Here is a 15,427-nt window from a genome sequence, read left to right as displayed (position 1 = left end):
CACCATATGATCCCTTTTAACATCCTACTACACGACATGACCCCTTAGGACACCATATGACACCTTAAAACACCATATCAACCTCTAGGACAATATGATTTCCTAAGGAGTCATATAGTGTTCTAGCACATGTGTGGCCCCTTAAAACACCATATGACACCTTAAGACACTATATGACCACTCAGGACACCATATGACCCCTTAGGACACTATATGACCCCTTAGGACACCATATGACCCCTTTTAACATTCGAGTACACAACATGACCCCTTAGGGCACCTTATGACCCCTTAGAACACCATATGACCCCTTACGACAATATGATGTCCTAAGGGGTCGTATGGTGTTTAAAGGGGTTATATGGTGGTCTAACACATGTGTGGCTCCTTAGGACCACATATGACCCCTTACGATACCATATTATCCCTTAGTACACCATATGAATCCTCACGACACCATATGACCCCTTAGGACACTATATGACCCCTCAAAACACCATATCACCCATTAGGAAACCATATGACCCATAATAACACCATATGACCCCTAGCGACACCATATCACCCCTTTTAACATCCTAGTACATGACATGACCCCTTAGGATATCATATGACCCCTTAGGACACCATATGATGTCCTAAGGGGTCATATGGTGTTCTAGCACACGTGTGGCCCCTTAGGACCCCATATGACCCCTAATGACACCATATGACCCCTTAGGACCCCATATGACCCTTTAAGACCTCATATGACTTCTAACGATGCCATATGACCCCTTAGGGTACCATATGACACCTCACAACAACATATGACCCCTTTTTGTCCTATTACATGAGATGACCCCTTAGGACACCATATGAGCCCTAAAGATGCCATATGATATCCTGAGGGGTCATATGTTGTCATATGGTGTTTATGTGGCCCCTTAAGACCCCATATGACCCCTAACGACACCATATGACCCCTTAGGACACCACGTGATCGCTTGGGGTACCATATGATGTCCTAATGAGTGATATGGTATCCTGAGCGATCATATAGTGTCCTAAGGGGTAATATGGTGTCGCTACGGGTCATATGGTCTTGAGGGGTCATATGGTGTCGTAAGGGTCATATGCGGTCCTAAAGGGCCACACATGTGTTAGAACACCATACAACCCCTTAAGACATTATCATGTGGTGTCCTAAGGGGTCATGTGGTGTCCTAAATGGTCATATGATGTCCTCAAGGTTGATATCATATTGTTAGGGGTCATATAAGGCCCGAAGGAAACACACATGTGTTAGAACACCATATGACCCCTTAGGACATCATCATATGGTGTCCTAAGGGGTAATATGGTGTCCTAAAGGGTCATATGGTGTCGTACAGGGTCATATGGTGTCAATAGGGGTCATTTGTGGGCATAAGGGGCCACACATGTGTTAGTACACCATATGACCCATTAAGACATCATATGGTGTCGTTAGGGGTCATATGGAGTCCTAAAGAGAGGTATTCAAAGAGAGGGAGGGAAGGAGAGGTACTCTTTACTCCACCTCTCTATCAAGTAACCATTTATCGATACTCTCTATCTCCCCTCTCCGTTTATGTATTTATCTCTTCTCTCTATATGGGTATCTATCTTCCCTCTTGTTCTCTTTATCTCCCAACTCCCTTTCTCTACCTACCTCTCTTTCCATCCCTATCTACTTTTATCTCCTCTAATTATCTGCCTCCTTCCCTCCATTCTACTCTCTCTCTCTCTCTCTCTCTCTCTCCCTCTCTCCCTCCCTCCCTCCTTCCATTTCCACACACTCTCTCTCTAGCTACTTATCTCTATCTACCCAGGACCTCTCTTTAAATACCTCTCCTTCTCTCATTCCAAGTCTGCTCTCCACTTTGGTATATATCACCTATCTCTATATCTCTCCTTCCCTCTCCATCTCTCTCTATCTATTTTCCCCCTCTCAACTTATCACTATCTCCAATATTCCTCTCTCTCATTCTCTCTATATATATCTCCCTCCCTAAAATACCTCTATTTCTATATTTTCCTCTATCTCCAAAACCTTCCCTTACTACTTCTATCAATCTCACTCTCTCCCCACTCTCTCTCTATTACCTTTTTCTCAACCTACATCTCTCTCTCTCTCTCTCTCTCTCTCTCTCTCTCTCCCTACCTATATATCTACCTCTCTCTTTTTTCATTTCTCTCTACTTATCTATATCTACCTACCTTTTTGCACTCCTCCCATAAAATATTTATCTAGATACCTAGAGAGAGAGAGAGAGAGAGAGTTAGGGGAGTTAAAAGTAGTAAGGGATGAAAAGAGTGGTAGATAAAGAGAAGGAGAGAGAAAATAAAGAGTGTGAGATAAAGAAAAATAGATAGGGAAGGAAGGAGGGAGGAAGCGAGAAAGACAAAAGTAGAGAGCAAGAGCAAGATTTATGAAGATGAATAGAGCTAGGGAGCAAGAGAAGAAGAGGTATGTAGAGAGAGAGAGAGAGAGAGAGAGAGAGAGAGAGAGAGAGAGAGAGAGAGAGAGAGAGAGAGAGAGAGAGAGAGAGAGAGATTTGGGGAGGGGGATAGAGAGGTGAGATACATAGGAGAGAATTTGTGTCACATATTTATAGAATAGAAAGGAGATATAAGGAAGGGTGAGAGAGATAGGTTTAAATCTTGGAGAGGAGAGAGTGAGATAGAGAGAAGGGGGGAGAGAGAGAGAGAGAGAGAGAGAGAGAGAGAGAGAGAGAGAGAGAGAGTTTAGTGATTATTGAGAGAGAGAGAGTTTAGTGATTATTGAGATTTGATTATGTTTGAGAAATTACAAGATCTAAAGCTTGGGGAGAGAGGAGAGAGTGAGATAGAGAGAGGTGAAGGGACGATGAGAGAGATAGGAAAATAGATAGGTTTAGAGCTTAGGGGAGACAAAGAGCGTGAGATAGAGAGATAGCAAGTGAATGATGATACAAGCCCACTGATTATTGAAATTTGACTAAGTTTGAAAAATTATAAGATCTCCTAAAATATTAAATCTACATTATGACTCCTAGAGATTTCAAACCACTCTCAAACATCCTGACAATATATACATAAAATATAACTTAAAGTATAAGAAAGATAAAAGACAAAGAGAAAATGTAACTTATACTTTATGAAAATGTAACTTATACTTAAATTTTATATTTTATGTATATATCCTACTGAAAAACCTAATGAAATTCTAAATGAATTGCACATAATTCCATATTACTAATCTAACTTTGTGTAAGCAAAACCCATACATGTTTTTTCTTACTAAACATAGCACGTAAGTGTTTTGTCTTTTCAAAAGCTTGTACGTGTTTTTAATTTTTAAAAATGTGAACGCGTTTTTAATTTTTAAAAACGCGAATGCATTTTTGTTTTAAAAAACCCGTACGCGTTTTTAATTTAAATAACCCATACGCATTTTTTCTTGTACTTAGGCTTGGATAGCAAGGTTGAGGCTTGGGAGCCTTTTTTTCCCTCATTTTTAAGTGTTTTCTTCTTCCAGTTTGGTTTCTCAACTTAATCATCATCAGGTTTACATGTTATCAAATGGGTATTTCTGAAATTGCCAACATAATTTCACCCATCTTCAGAGCTTTCTAACCATATAATTTTTTAAAATTTTGAACAACATTAACATATTAATCTTGAATTTCTTTTACTAGTGTCTCCATAGTTCTCAAAGACATATGTGTACCATTGTTTTAATAACTTTTGATCTATCCATCCAAATTTTAAAAGCTTTCTATATTATTGTAGTGCACTTGATTCTTTACACTTCAAAAAATAAATTACATTTTGATTATTTTGGTGCAAGTTATGCTTCGCCCACAAATAGGTACTTGATTTTGAGGATGTGACCGTTTCGAAAAATCATAAAAAAAATTTTCAACAATAAATTACAAAAAAATACACTTCTAGTGCTCAGTCTTAACTATCTTTCTACCAAAGGATTTTTCAAAATACTAAATCTAACTATGACTTTTTTGATGCGCACACTAGGCACTATGTTATGTTTTTCATAAAAAATCAGGATCTATTTTTTGTGCAGGAAGGATTTGACCTCCTTAATCTTATCTACTTTTGAAAAAATTAGTAGTTTGGAAACTAGATTTAGAGTACTACAATCTATGTTCTTTGAGTATCTTCATACTTTTAGTGGACGAGTCTCAAATTGCTCTTCCAAGTTTAGGTTTAGCTGATTTCAGAAAAAAAGTGTCCATTTATACCCCCCTTTTTGCACACCATCTTGGTGCACTTACCCAAACATGTTGTGTTAATGTCAAAAAATCTTCTTCGTACTTATAGTGCAAATTTTGTGCAACAAGGCACAAATATTGCACCTCTTTTGTAGTTCAATGTAGTTGGGTATAAATATCTTTTTTATATGTAAATTCTATGCTCAAAGCACAAACATCTCAATGTGTGGCACAATTGCCTTTGACAAAAATGTTTCTTATTATAAAATATTGTATTCAAAGCACACATATTTCAGCTTGTCTTGTAAATGTCTTTTTGTAGGGCGCAACCACCCCATACATAGAAAATGTCATATGATGCAAATACTTGGATTTACCATATAAATGATACAAGATGACTTCCCCCCTAATAAATTCTTATAAATGTAAAATTCAAACTTTCTAAACACAATTCACGGAATTGCACCTCTTGTGCAATTCCACGTAGTTGGGTATAAATATCTTTTGTATATGTAAATTCTATGCTCAAAGCACAAACATCTCAATGTGTGGAACAACTGTCTTTGTCAAAATTATTTCTTATTAAAAAATGTTTTGCTAGTGTCAAAAAATCTTCTTCTCTGTACTTATAGTGCAAATTTTGTGCAACAAGCAACAAACATTGCACCTCTTGTGCAATTCCATTTAGTTGGGTATAAATATCTTTTGTATATGTAAATTCTATGCTCAAAGCACAAACATCTCAATGTGTGGCATAATTTCCCTTAACAAAAAGTATTTCTTATTAAAAATTGTTATGTTCAAAGCACACATATTTCATCTTGTCTTGTAAATGCCTTTTTGTAGGGCGCAACCATTTGATACAAACCCTCCCCCCCCAAAAAAGTCATATGATGGAAATGTTTGGATTTTCCATTGAAATGATATTAAGATGACTTTTCCCCTAATAAATTCTTATAAATGTAAAATTCAAACTTTCAAAACACAATTAATAGACAATCTAGTGTCATCCCATCATTGGTACTCCCTAACATACTCACTATAGGGCTCATGGATTGATACTTGCTCCATTTTGGTCTCAGAATCTTTTATCTTAGAGTTTTGAATCAATATTTGCAAGGCTGAAAATGAAAATATTATGCCCCTCCCCCATTTAGTCACTGTCCCCCCCATTGGCATCTTTTCCCTCCATTTTTAGCCCCTTACGAGCTAATTCTCCTTTTGAGAGACCACTTGCATCTCATAACCTTGCTCACTCTTTCGAGGGTCGACACTAACCCACTTTCTAACCCCATTGGGGCATCCTACAACCAATTTTTTTTCTTCATTTGGTGGATATATTTATTTTCCTTGAAATGACATCACTTCTTTTAATGATGACACCATTTCAAAGAGGGGCAAAATGTAGACACTTCAAATTCACTTTCATATTTTAACCTAACATCTCCATATTTCTAACTCTCATTAGTTAATTCTCCATCATTTCTGCACTAATCAATTGCATACATTATTTAATTAATCAGATAATATTTCATCTAGTGGCTAATTAAATAAATTAATCTATTTAGTTAATTAATCTAACTTCCCATTCACTAATTAATTAAATGAATCATATTTGTTTTGTTAATCACTCTAACCTTCTTGCATCACTAATTAATTAAATAAATTCATATTTAATTAATTAAGCTAATGCACATTCCCCCATTTTATGTCATTTAATATGAATAAAAATCCATGTCCACTTCACCACAAGCAGCCAAAAACCAACCTTTTGCATCTTGACTCTCCCTTCAAATCAGGGTAATCTTGACTATCCATTCATGATTCAATCTACCCCATCTATTTGTTCTCATCCACTTGCTTGCATCTTATTTCTCCATCCAAGTTAAGGTAGCCTTAGCCATCCACCACATGGTTCATTCATCCTCATCTAGTTGAACTCGCCAAGCTTTCTCTTGCTTGCATCTTATATGTGCTTACAGATCAAGGTAATCTTGGCCCTTCATCACCTAAGTCAAGGTAATATATTTGTAGTGAAAGAATGGTTGTATCATTTTAGCCCAGCCTCTTCACCCACAGTTCAAACTTTTATACATCCTACCAATTAAAAATTGCATAAGACTATCTGTGCCTCCAAAAATTAAGTAGGATGCTATTAGTATCACCAATAAACATCATTTTGTATGTCTTGGTTTTATATCATTTTGATGATGGATCACAGAGAGTGATTCGAAATATCGATCCAAAAAACTGAACACAATTTAATCCAAAAACAACATTTGGTATTTTCTATATCATGAATTGTGAAAATCTCTTATCATTAATCATAATCACCAATAATCTCTGCAAGAACACACCCCATCCTTGAAGTGATGGAAACGGTTTGCATCTCTCATAATAATTTCTCGCATTACAATCTTGGATATGACTTTAGTGGCAGTATGGCAATCACCACATACCCGGAGATTTTTTGTTATATGGAGAGGGATGCCAGGGCTTGTACTTACAAGTCCAAAAGCAATAGCCAGCCTCTCACTGTGACTGCAAAGCATGCGTTCCTTCACGTCCTCATCTAGCTCTTGTAGCACAAAATTTGTACTTGCTACATACCCTGCATCCTTCATCTGTTCTGTCAATTTTTCCAACGTAGCATAAATCCTCTCAGATTGAGGGTGTGATCTGTCTCCTGCAAGGAATGCATGAACCTGGCTATTTATCTCAATGAAGCTATATCCAGGAGGCTTTTTCACACCCCTTGCTCTCATCATTATTCTGACCTTTGCTACATCATCCCATCTGCCAGCTGTGGCATACATATTTGATAACAATACATAATATCCTGCATTTTGGGGTTCTAATGCAAAAATATACTCTGCAACTTGCACTCCTAGCTCAATGTTATGGTGTATTCTGCAGGCACCAAGTAAGGATCCCCACACACATATATCAGGTTCAAATGGCATTCCTTTTATTAGATCTTGTGCTTCAATGAAATGACCAGCTCGGGCAAGGATGTCTACCATGCATGCATAGTGCTTCAAAGTTGGTGTGATGCGGTAATCTTTAGTCATGCATTCAAAGTACTGCCTGCCCTCATTTAGCTGACCAGAATGGCTACAAGCATTCAAAACACCTAGGAAAGTAATCTCATTTGGTTTCTTATCTGTCTGTCTCATTTGGGAAAAAAGTAATAGGGCTTCTTCGCCATATCCATGTAATCCATACCCTGCAATCATCGCACTCCATGAGACAACATTTCTGCTACTCATTTTGTCGAAAACCTGGCGTGCCATCTCCACACTGCCACATTTGACGTACATGTCAATGAGGCCAGTTCCCACAGAAACAAATGAATCAAGTCCAGTTCTAATTACATAATCATGGATCCGCTTGCCCTGTTGAAGAGCTCCTAAATGAGCACATGCCGATAGCAAGCTTACCATGGTAATAGAGTTGGGTTTAACACCTGTAAGTTGCATTTGATTGAAAATCCCCAAGGCCTCATTTCCATGTCCACTCAAGGCGTACCCAGTAATCATCGCGCTCCAAGAGACCACATTTCTCTTAGGCATTCTATCAAATACTTGCCGTGCAAACTCAACACTGCCACATTTTGCATACATATCCACAAGGGCAGTCCCAACAAACACATTAGATTCAAATCCCCTCCTAACTAAGTACTCATGGATCCACTTACCCCGATGCAGAGCTCCCAATTCTCCGCAAGCTGTAAGTGCACTTACCACGGTAACACAATTAGGCATAACACCTACTGCTTGCATTTGATCAAAAATCCTCAAAGCCTCCGCACCATATTTATTCTGTGAATACCCTGCAATCAGGATAAGTTTGAGAGATTTAAATTTTTGGGTGATTCGCCACTCTTTTCATTTCAAAAAACGAATTTATATTGTATAACAGGTTAGTGTTAAAAGGGAAACAGAGGATTTAATAAGGATGGCGTTTTCACAGTCCACAATTATATGGTATCACTAAGTTTGTTTTGTTTTCATCAACATTTGGATCACGCTGCATAATCTTGAATAGGATTAAAAAGAGAGATAAATAAATTACAAATTTGATGCCGGGAAAAAAAAACTGATAATAGATCACAGAAATAAATCTAAACGAAATTAACATGATTATTATGAAAAGCTATTACATTCATAACATAGGATTCACTACTATTTCAAATTTAAATTTTGGCTCGTCTATTAAATTCATGCACGCATACAAAGATTTTGGCAAATTTTATTTTTGGAAAAGTGGTTGATCGCGGATTCTAAGCCTTGCAAAGCTAGACAGTTGGAAGAAAGAAAAAACGAATAACTGAAAAAAATTACCTGCCTGATATCATAACAGTCCAGCAAGCGACATCCCTCTCAGTCATTTTGTCAAACACTTGGCGTGCATCCTCTATAAACCCACATTTTGAATACATGTCCACTAGAGCAGCACTCACGTGGACTTCCGATTCAAATCCAGCTTTGATGATGTAATTATGGACCCTCTTTCCCTCTTGCAAAGCTGATAAACCAGCACATGCCTTGAGTATGAAAGGCAACGTCGAATTGTTTGAAGTTTGGCCTTCATAGAACTGCATTTGGTAATAAACTCTAAGCGTTTCTGTGTAAAACCTACCATTGGCATATTCTCTTATCATTGCATTCCAGAACGAAATGTTGTCATCATGTTTGTTAAATTTACCCAGACTTCTCTCCTGATGGAATGCTCTGCTAGATTTGTCGAAAAGCAGGCAAGCAGTCTCTAAATTGCCACATTCGGCATAAATATTCAACAATTTTGAAGCTATCTCAGCGTTTTGAGCAAACCCAGAAATAAACAAGTGGGCTTGGAGTTGCTGGAGTTGGTTGAGATTCTTGCATGCCTGCAGTAGAGAAAAAACATCTGCATACTGATAATGATAATTATTGTTGTTGTAATCTTTCTCGGGTTTTTTCTGCATTGTTTCTGGTTGGGTGGAAACGGTAGCAACAAAGCGCCGTGTTTGAATGGTGATTTTCTTTGAAATACCATTGTGTTGGTGAAACAAGGAAGTCCGTTGCATAGTTTTGTATCGGCTATGCCATTACAGCTTTGCCGAGGACAAACATGTAATTGTCATATGATTTTTTACACATATTCTCACTACAGAGAAGTTAGCATCGACTATCTCCCTAGGAATCTTTTACACATATTCTCACTACAGAGAAGTTAGCGTCGACTATCTCCCTAGGAATCTTTTACAAATATTCTCACTACAGAGAAGCTGCATCGATTTTCTCCTCAGGAGGGTTTCAAGGATATTATCAGATAAATTGTCGGTTGCCGCTAAACTCGTTCCAAAATGGCACAGTATGGATCAGTAATTTTTGTGTTATCGATTTTTGGAAAAATACAATTTTTTGAAAATTCAATAACAGGAATTTTAACATGTCATTTTGGAACCAGTTTAACCGCACCTCTAATTATCTATCCTTCATCATTATGATGAAGTTGTTGTATACGATGCTCTTTGTGAAGTGAAGATACATTTTCGAGGGTGGGACACTCCAAAAGCTTCCAATTATGTAAAGGTGGGGTTGTATGAAATGGCTTCAAGATCTATTTTGAAGGATGAGTATTTTTAATAAAGTCAATTTTTTTTGGTAAAGGAACCATTGGTTATATTTTTTAAAAACAGCGGTTTTATTTTTAAGGGCAAAATATTTGAATTGGTGGAAATGGTGGATGGCTAAAAATTGTGCCAGTTGTTTAGGCTTTTTCTTCAGTCACTTGTCAATCTTTTGAATTTTTTGAATTTTATTAATTAATCATTTTTTTTTATATTTACTTACTCACATGAATTGAATACGCTAAATAATAAAATTCATGAGACCACCAACTTCATTTCGGAGAACTGCACTAACAAATTCATGAGACTATCGAGAAATCTAACACTACCCACTAATTTTGTTTAGGAAGCCCCCTGCATGGGACCAATTCAAGTGATGTGTTTCCTTCATTTGCTTACAAGTGGCTACTACAATATAACTCAACTATTTAAAAAATAAGTGATAATAAAAAAAATAAAAAAAGTAATTTTGTGGAATAAATAGTTTTGAAACAATAGAGTTTTATGGGACATTTTCAAAACATTTAAAGATTTTGATTGATCTTATACTGTATTCTTTTTTGCTTCATGAGATTCCCTAATATTTTAAAATAGATCTTCAAGCCCCCATGGGACCTTAGCCTTAAAGAATTGAGACTTAAGGCTAAGACAAAGTAAATTTGATTTGTCAAAATTGAATAATGGATAGAGTCACTTTCTTCTAAACAATTGCTAGTTAAACTTTCATCTCAAGGCAATTATAGTATGTTCCATTGCAAAGCTAGTAACTACATTTTTACTCATTCCTTATTTCTCATGTTGATGTATTGAATAAATTAATTTAGAAAGAGGTAAACAAATAAATAATTAAACTTTTCGTAGATATAAATGTAGACAAAAATTGAGAACAGACACATTAAGCATGGTTATGGTCATATATTGTCAAACATCATGTAGGCAATAGTTTACTTACACTTACAATTCAAGAAGTAAATTTACATAATTATCTTCTAATGAATTTGCAACTTATAAATTAGATGAATGCTTCTCCATCTCACGAGGCTATTGTCAAATTTCAATGGAAAAATGACCATTAATAGAGTTGAATTTTGAAGACATGTCATTCATTGCAAGGATTTAAATTTTATAATAAATAAAATCTATGTCAAAATATTTTTATTCAATTGGTATTTATAGGGACATATATTTAAATTTCAACTTTAAATAAAACATAGATTTTATAAATAGTTTTTTAATAGAATTTTATATTATACAAGCTTGTCAATTTTATATATGAAAAGACTATGATATAAAATATTAGGGATAAAATAAAAATGTATTGATTAACTGAAATTCTAGTAAAAATAAAAGAGAAATTTGATTAATAAGCTAATTATTCACAATATTATCCAATAGAAAAATAGATATATGGGCTATTCAAAATTTAATGAAAAAAAAGTTGAATATAAACTATATATTTTCATTAGATAAGAATGTCACACGAAACAAAATCAAATAGATGCATATATATACCTACCTATTGATAGGGAGTAAAAATGAAAGCAAACATAAAACATAGATTATAAAGATAATACTCATGATAATCAATATAAATACATCGAACAAAAGTAATCAAATATAAAGTGAAAAGAAGAAAACATATATTTTTCATGATGGATATTGTTATGAATTGTTATGTTATTACAAAAACACTTGGAGGACTTGTGTAAAGAGATTTGCATCACAACCATTATCAATCCTAAGATATAAAATTTTCAATTAAGCATTCTATTTCTTATTTAGCCTTTATCCTACTAGGACTAAGATCTCTTTCTCATCATCATAGCTCTTGTGGAGGTGAAGACAACAAAACTGGGTTTGATATAGGAAAGCTCCTATGTACAACACAAAATTTTTCTCTCCTTAAGTGTGCATGATATAGATATGACACCAAATAGCAGTAGATTTGTACATCATAGACTGAGATGCACAATCCCAAACATTGAATAAGAGATTAGCTCAGTTGATTGATCTAATTTTAATGCTAAATTTTGGACAGAACGATCTAGAAAGAATCTTGATCTGAAATTTGAAGCGTCAATTGATGAAGATACCTCCAAGTCTAGAGTGCCTAGCTCACTTGACTACCACTTTCAACTCTAGATTTTAATAGCAAGTTCTTGTCTACATCTCATTTCTAGATTTATACTTCTATGTTGATAATTAGTTCTATGTACTTTTGTTTATGTTTAATATTGCCAATTTCCCAATATTTTACCTAGATCTTGCATTTTCATATCCAATCATACAAAATCAAAAGAAGGAAGTAATCATACACAACATCCACCTCTCATTTGGGACAAAAGTTACATCTTTTTTGCTATTTTTTTTAATGGATGATATTTATTTTGATCTTAGTTTATGTCTCTAGGCTAGGGCCTCTATTTTAATACATTACAAGTCCATTAAGAAAGGTTTCCTCTTTCCTGAATCTTTGTGTTTTTTTTGGTAGAAGGATTTGGATACCTCCTTTCTTAAGCTATTTCTCAATCCCATTTCAAGGGTATTTTTCTCTTAATTATTTGCAACACATTTTGAATGGTCATTTTTCTCATGATTTTTTTTTATCACTCTTCATGCTATATAAGAAAAAATCAACCACACTTTGAAGAGAATTGAAATTTTCTGTCAAGCCCTTACATCCTACATTCAATGTCATAAGAACTGGTGTTATATACAATCCATTCTATCCAAGGTCTTCTAGCTAGGGTCTGTCAATAGTAAATAGATTTTGTGGGTAAATATTTTGATTCTTGGGCATCCATTTTTCTTTTCATGTCAATTCTTTCAAGCTTCAGCAAGTTGTGATTGCAAGAATTGAGAATAAAATTTAGTATTAAATCAGTAGGCACCTCTTGCTAGGTAAGAGATTGTGAGGTGGTGAAATTAGGACTTCAGAAATTAGGTTAATAAAGCCACTGATTTCATGGGACCAACTTACATTAAGGGGGACTGAATTTGGTTGGTCAAACTCTAAAAACAATGAATACAGATGAGATTAATCTTCCTTAATTGATTTGAAATTGTATTTGAGTTAGATTTGAATTGCAATGCTAGGTCTAAGACAAATGGTCAGAATTTGACATAAAGTAATAGTAATAGTAAGTTCCAAATATCATGCAAAGTTGTAAAGTTGAATTTGAGAATAGGAAACAAATTACAACCTGTGACAAAGAATTTAGGCTGAATTGTTGGTATCGGGATGTGTGGGGTAACCTGGTCTTTCAAATGTCAGATGTAGATAAATTGAATCTTTTTTAGGATCAGGATGACACACAAAATCTCCTATTAGAAGCTTGTCAAAGATTATTGGGATTAGGAGATACGGGGCAACCCAGTCCTCTTCTTTTCACACCTTCAAAACCCATATCATATTGTCATCGTTTACTTTGTCGAATTCTTCATTGGTGGCTCCTAAGTCAATTTCCTACACATAGAAAGACAAAAAAAAATTGTTGATGGGCGTTCACCTAGACCAAACTACGGTTTAGGAAATAACCTTTAAATTAAAATAATACTTGAATTTGGAAATGGAATTGAATTGAAGTAAAATTCTTTCCTTTTGAGGGAAAGGCTAGATCTAAAAATGCTTGAAATTGAACTTGATACCTTGATGAAGCTTTCTTGAATCCTCATACAAGGGTTTAGGATATCATATAGAGTGTCCTCATATAATGTTGATCATAGATGCCATCTTGAAAGCTTAAACTTGACTTGACTTCTCCTTCAATGCTTGATGAATGTTTGATTTCTTTTTCACTTAGGCTTGAATTTTCTAGAGTGCAATTGAGATCTTGATAGAAGTTTTCCCCTTTATGAGGGGGGTGGGTAGGCTTCCTTTTATACCTAATCGTGCCATAATTATTTGAATTTTAAGAGCATACTGACATAGAGATAGATTTCCTCCCCAAAAGAAGTGACTATTGAGGGGTCTGAATTTGGGCTCCTTTTAGGGGGACTAGAGTGCCCAAGACATCTTGGTCTTGTCAATCAAGACTCAAAATTGAATCAAAGCTAGAGAAAGAGTTAACAATGTAGATTCTAGAATTGTGTGAGTAGAATCAAAGTAGCTATAGAGAACTGAAGGTAGGAACACCAAAGTGAGGCCTAGGTGAGGATGAAATTGTACAAGGATACGATTTATAATGCTACATTTAACCCTCAATTTAGCGTGAGTATGAGCCTATTCCCATACTCAATTTAAAGTACAAAGTTTCATTGAAAAACTTTCACCAAGATACCAAAGAGACCATACACACCAAGCTCCCAAGGACTTAGGATCTTATCAATCTAATATACAAAAAAAGGAGCAACATAACAGGGTGAGGATGGAAAGAGCCTGACTTTCTTGGACTAGTAAGGCTTGTGCTTACTATGAGCCATGTTAGATTGAAAAGTTTGAGATAAAAAATTCAGTGCAAAAGATTACAAAGAAAAAGGCTCAATTTGTAAAGTAACTCGAACATTGAATTGATTTGATTGCAAAATGGGTACTGCAACATGTACCAAAAATGTCATGGTGTGTGATTAAAAGTGTACAAACCAAGTCTCGTGGTGTGTGCATAAATTGTAACATTGAGAAGAGTGCATGCCCCAACATTAATGTGATTGGGTAGGCCATGCCAAGAGCAATAGCTTTAAGGTAGCATACATGCATCCAAAAGACAAGAATATTTCCACAATGATATGCCCCCAAGAAATGACAAATCAAAGGACAATGGTCACAAAACATATAGGAAAAAACACATAAGGGGTCCATTAGCTAGGGTCAGTATGCACTTTTGTTAAATAATGTATATCAAGAATAATTTCATTGAATTGGCCTCATCCCCCTAAGGTAGTGGAACTACAAGAACAATGGAATAAGACCACATAAGATTAACAAACAAATGTCTTTTTGGGTCAACATGCAAGAAACCAAAAGAGACCTTGACACTATTGGGAGGTCAACTTTTTCTTGAAACAACATGTCATCCCTAGTTTTAGGGTTTGAGAATAGGAAGTCTTATTTATCATTGACTGAAACTCTAAATCCTAACCCCTAAGCCCTTGTATAAAGGCTTTTCTTATTCTATGTTCTAATTATATGTTGAATCTCTATAATTGGTTCTTGGTCATTTCTCACAACTTATGCCTTTTATAATGTTTCGTCAACCGACTCCTTGTGTTAGCTTTTTTTATTAGCTTTGGCCTTTATCTCTGTAGTACTAACCATGTGGGTTCACTTCAATCAACGATCCAAATTTGTGCACTATTGCACGATGAAGAGAAATTTCTTGCTAGGGATAAGCCCGTAAGCCCATGGTCAGAGTCTTTAACTAGTTTTTAGCTCAGGCTTCTTTGTTTTGAATCAATAGTCAGGATACTCACATGATTGTGTAGTTAGTAGAAGAAATGCAATCATCTTAAGTTTGTAACTCAATCTCACAGACGTGGCATGGTGGCCCACATTGCAGACTAATCATCACACTTGTCCACTAATTAAATTCTACCAAATGCTCAAACCTCTTTTGTGGTGGGCCAATCGATTCCATGGGGCCCATAGTAGTCAGCTAAATAA

At 35.5% G+C, this 15,427-nt stretch overlaps 1 protein-coding gene across 1 annotated transcript; it reads right to left on the bottom strand.

The window, feature by feature from the left end:
* Positions 1-6,544: 6,544 nt before the first annotated feature.
* Positions 6,545-8,650, bottom strand: LOC131070663 (pentatricopeptide repeat-containing protein At1g08070, chloroplastic-like). The gene is made up of 2 exons (XM_059221639.1): positions 8,558-8,650; positions 6,545-8,046 (listed from the first exon to the last, which is right to left on the bottom strand). The coding sequence occupies exon 2, from the start codon at positions 7,994-7,996 to the stop codon at positions 6,545-6,547; it is 1,452 nt and encodes a 483-aa protein (XP_059077622.1). The 5' UTR covers positions 7,997-8,046; positions 8,558-8,650.
* Positions 8,651-15,427: the final 6,777 nt, after the last annotated feature.

Source organism: Cryptomeria japonica, chromosome 5, assembly GCF_030272615.1.
Source record: "Cryptomeria japonica chromosome 5, Sugi_1.0, whole genome shotgun sequence".
Taxonomy (NCBI): domain Eukaryota; kingdom Viridiplantae; phylum Streptophyta; class Pinopsida; order Cupressales; family Cupressaceae; genus Cryptomeria; species Cryptomeria japonica.
This window is presented reverse-complemented; position numbering and strand designations above follow the sequence as displayed.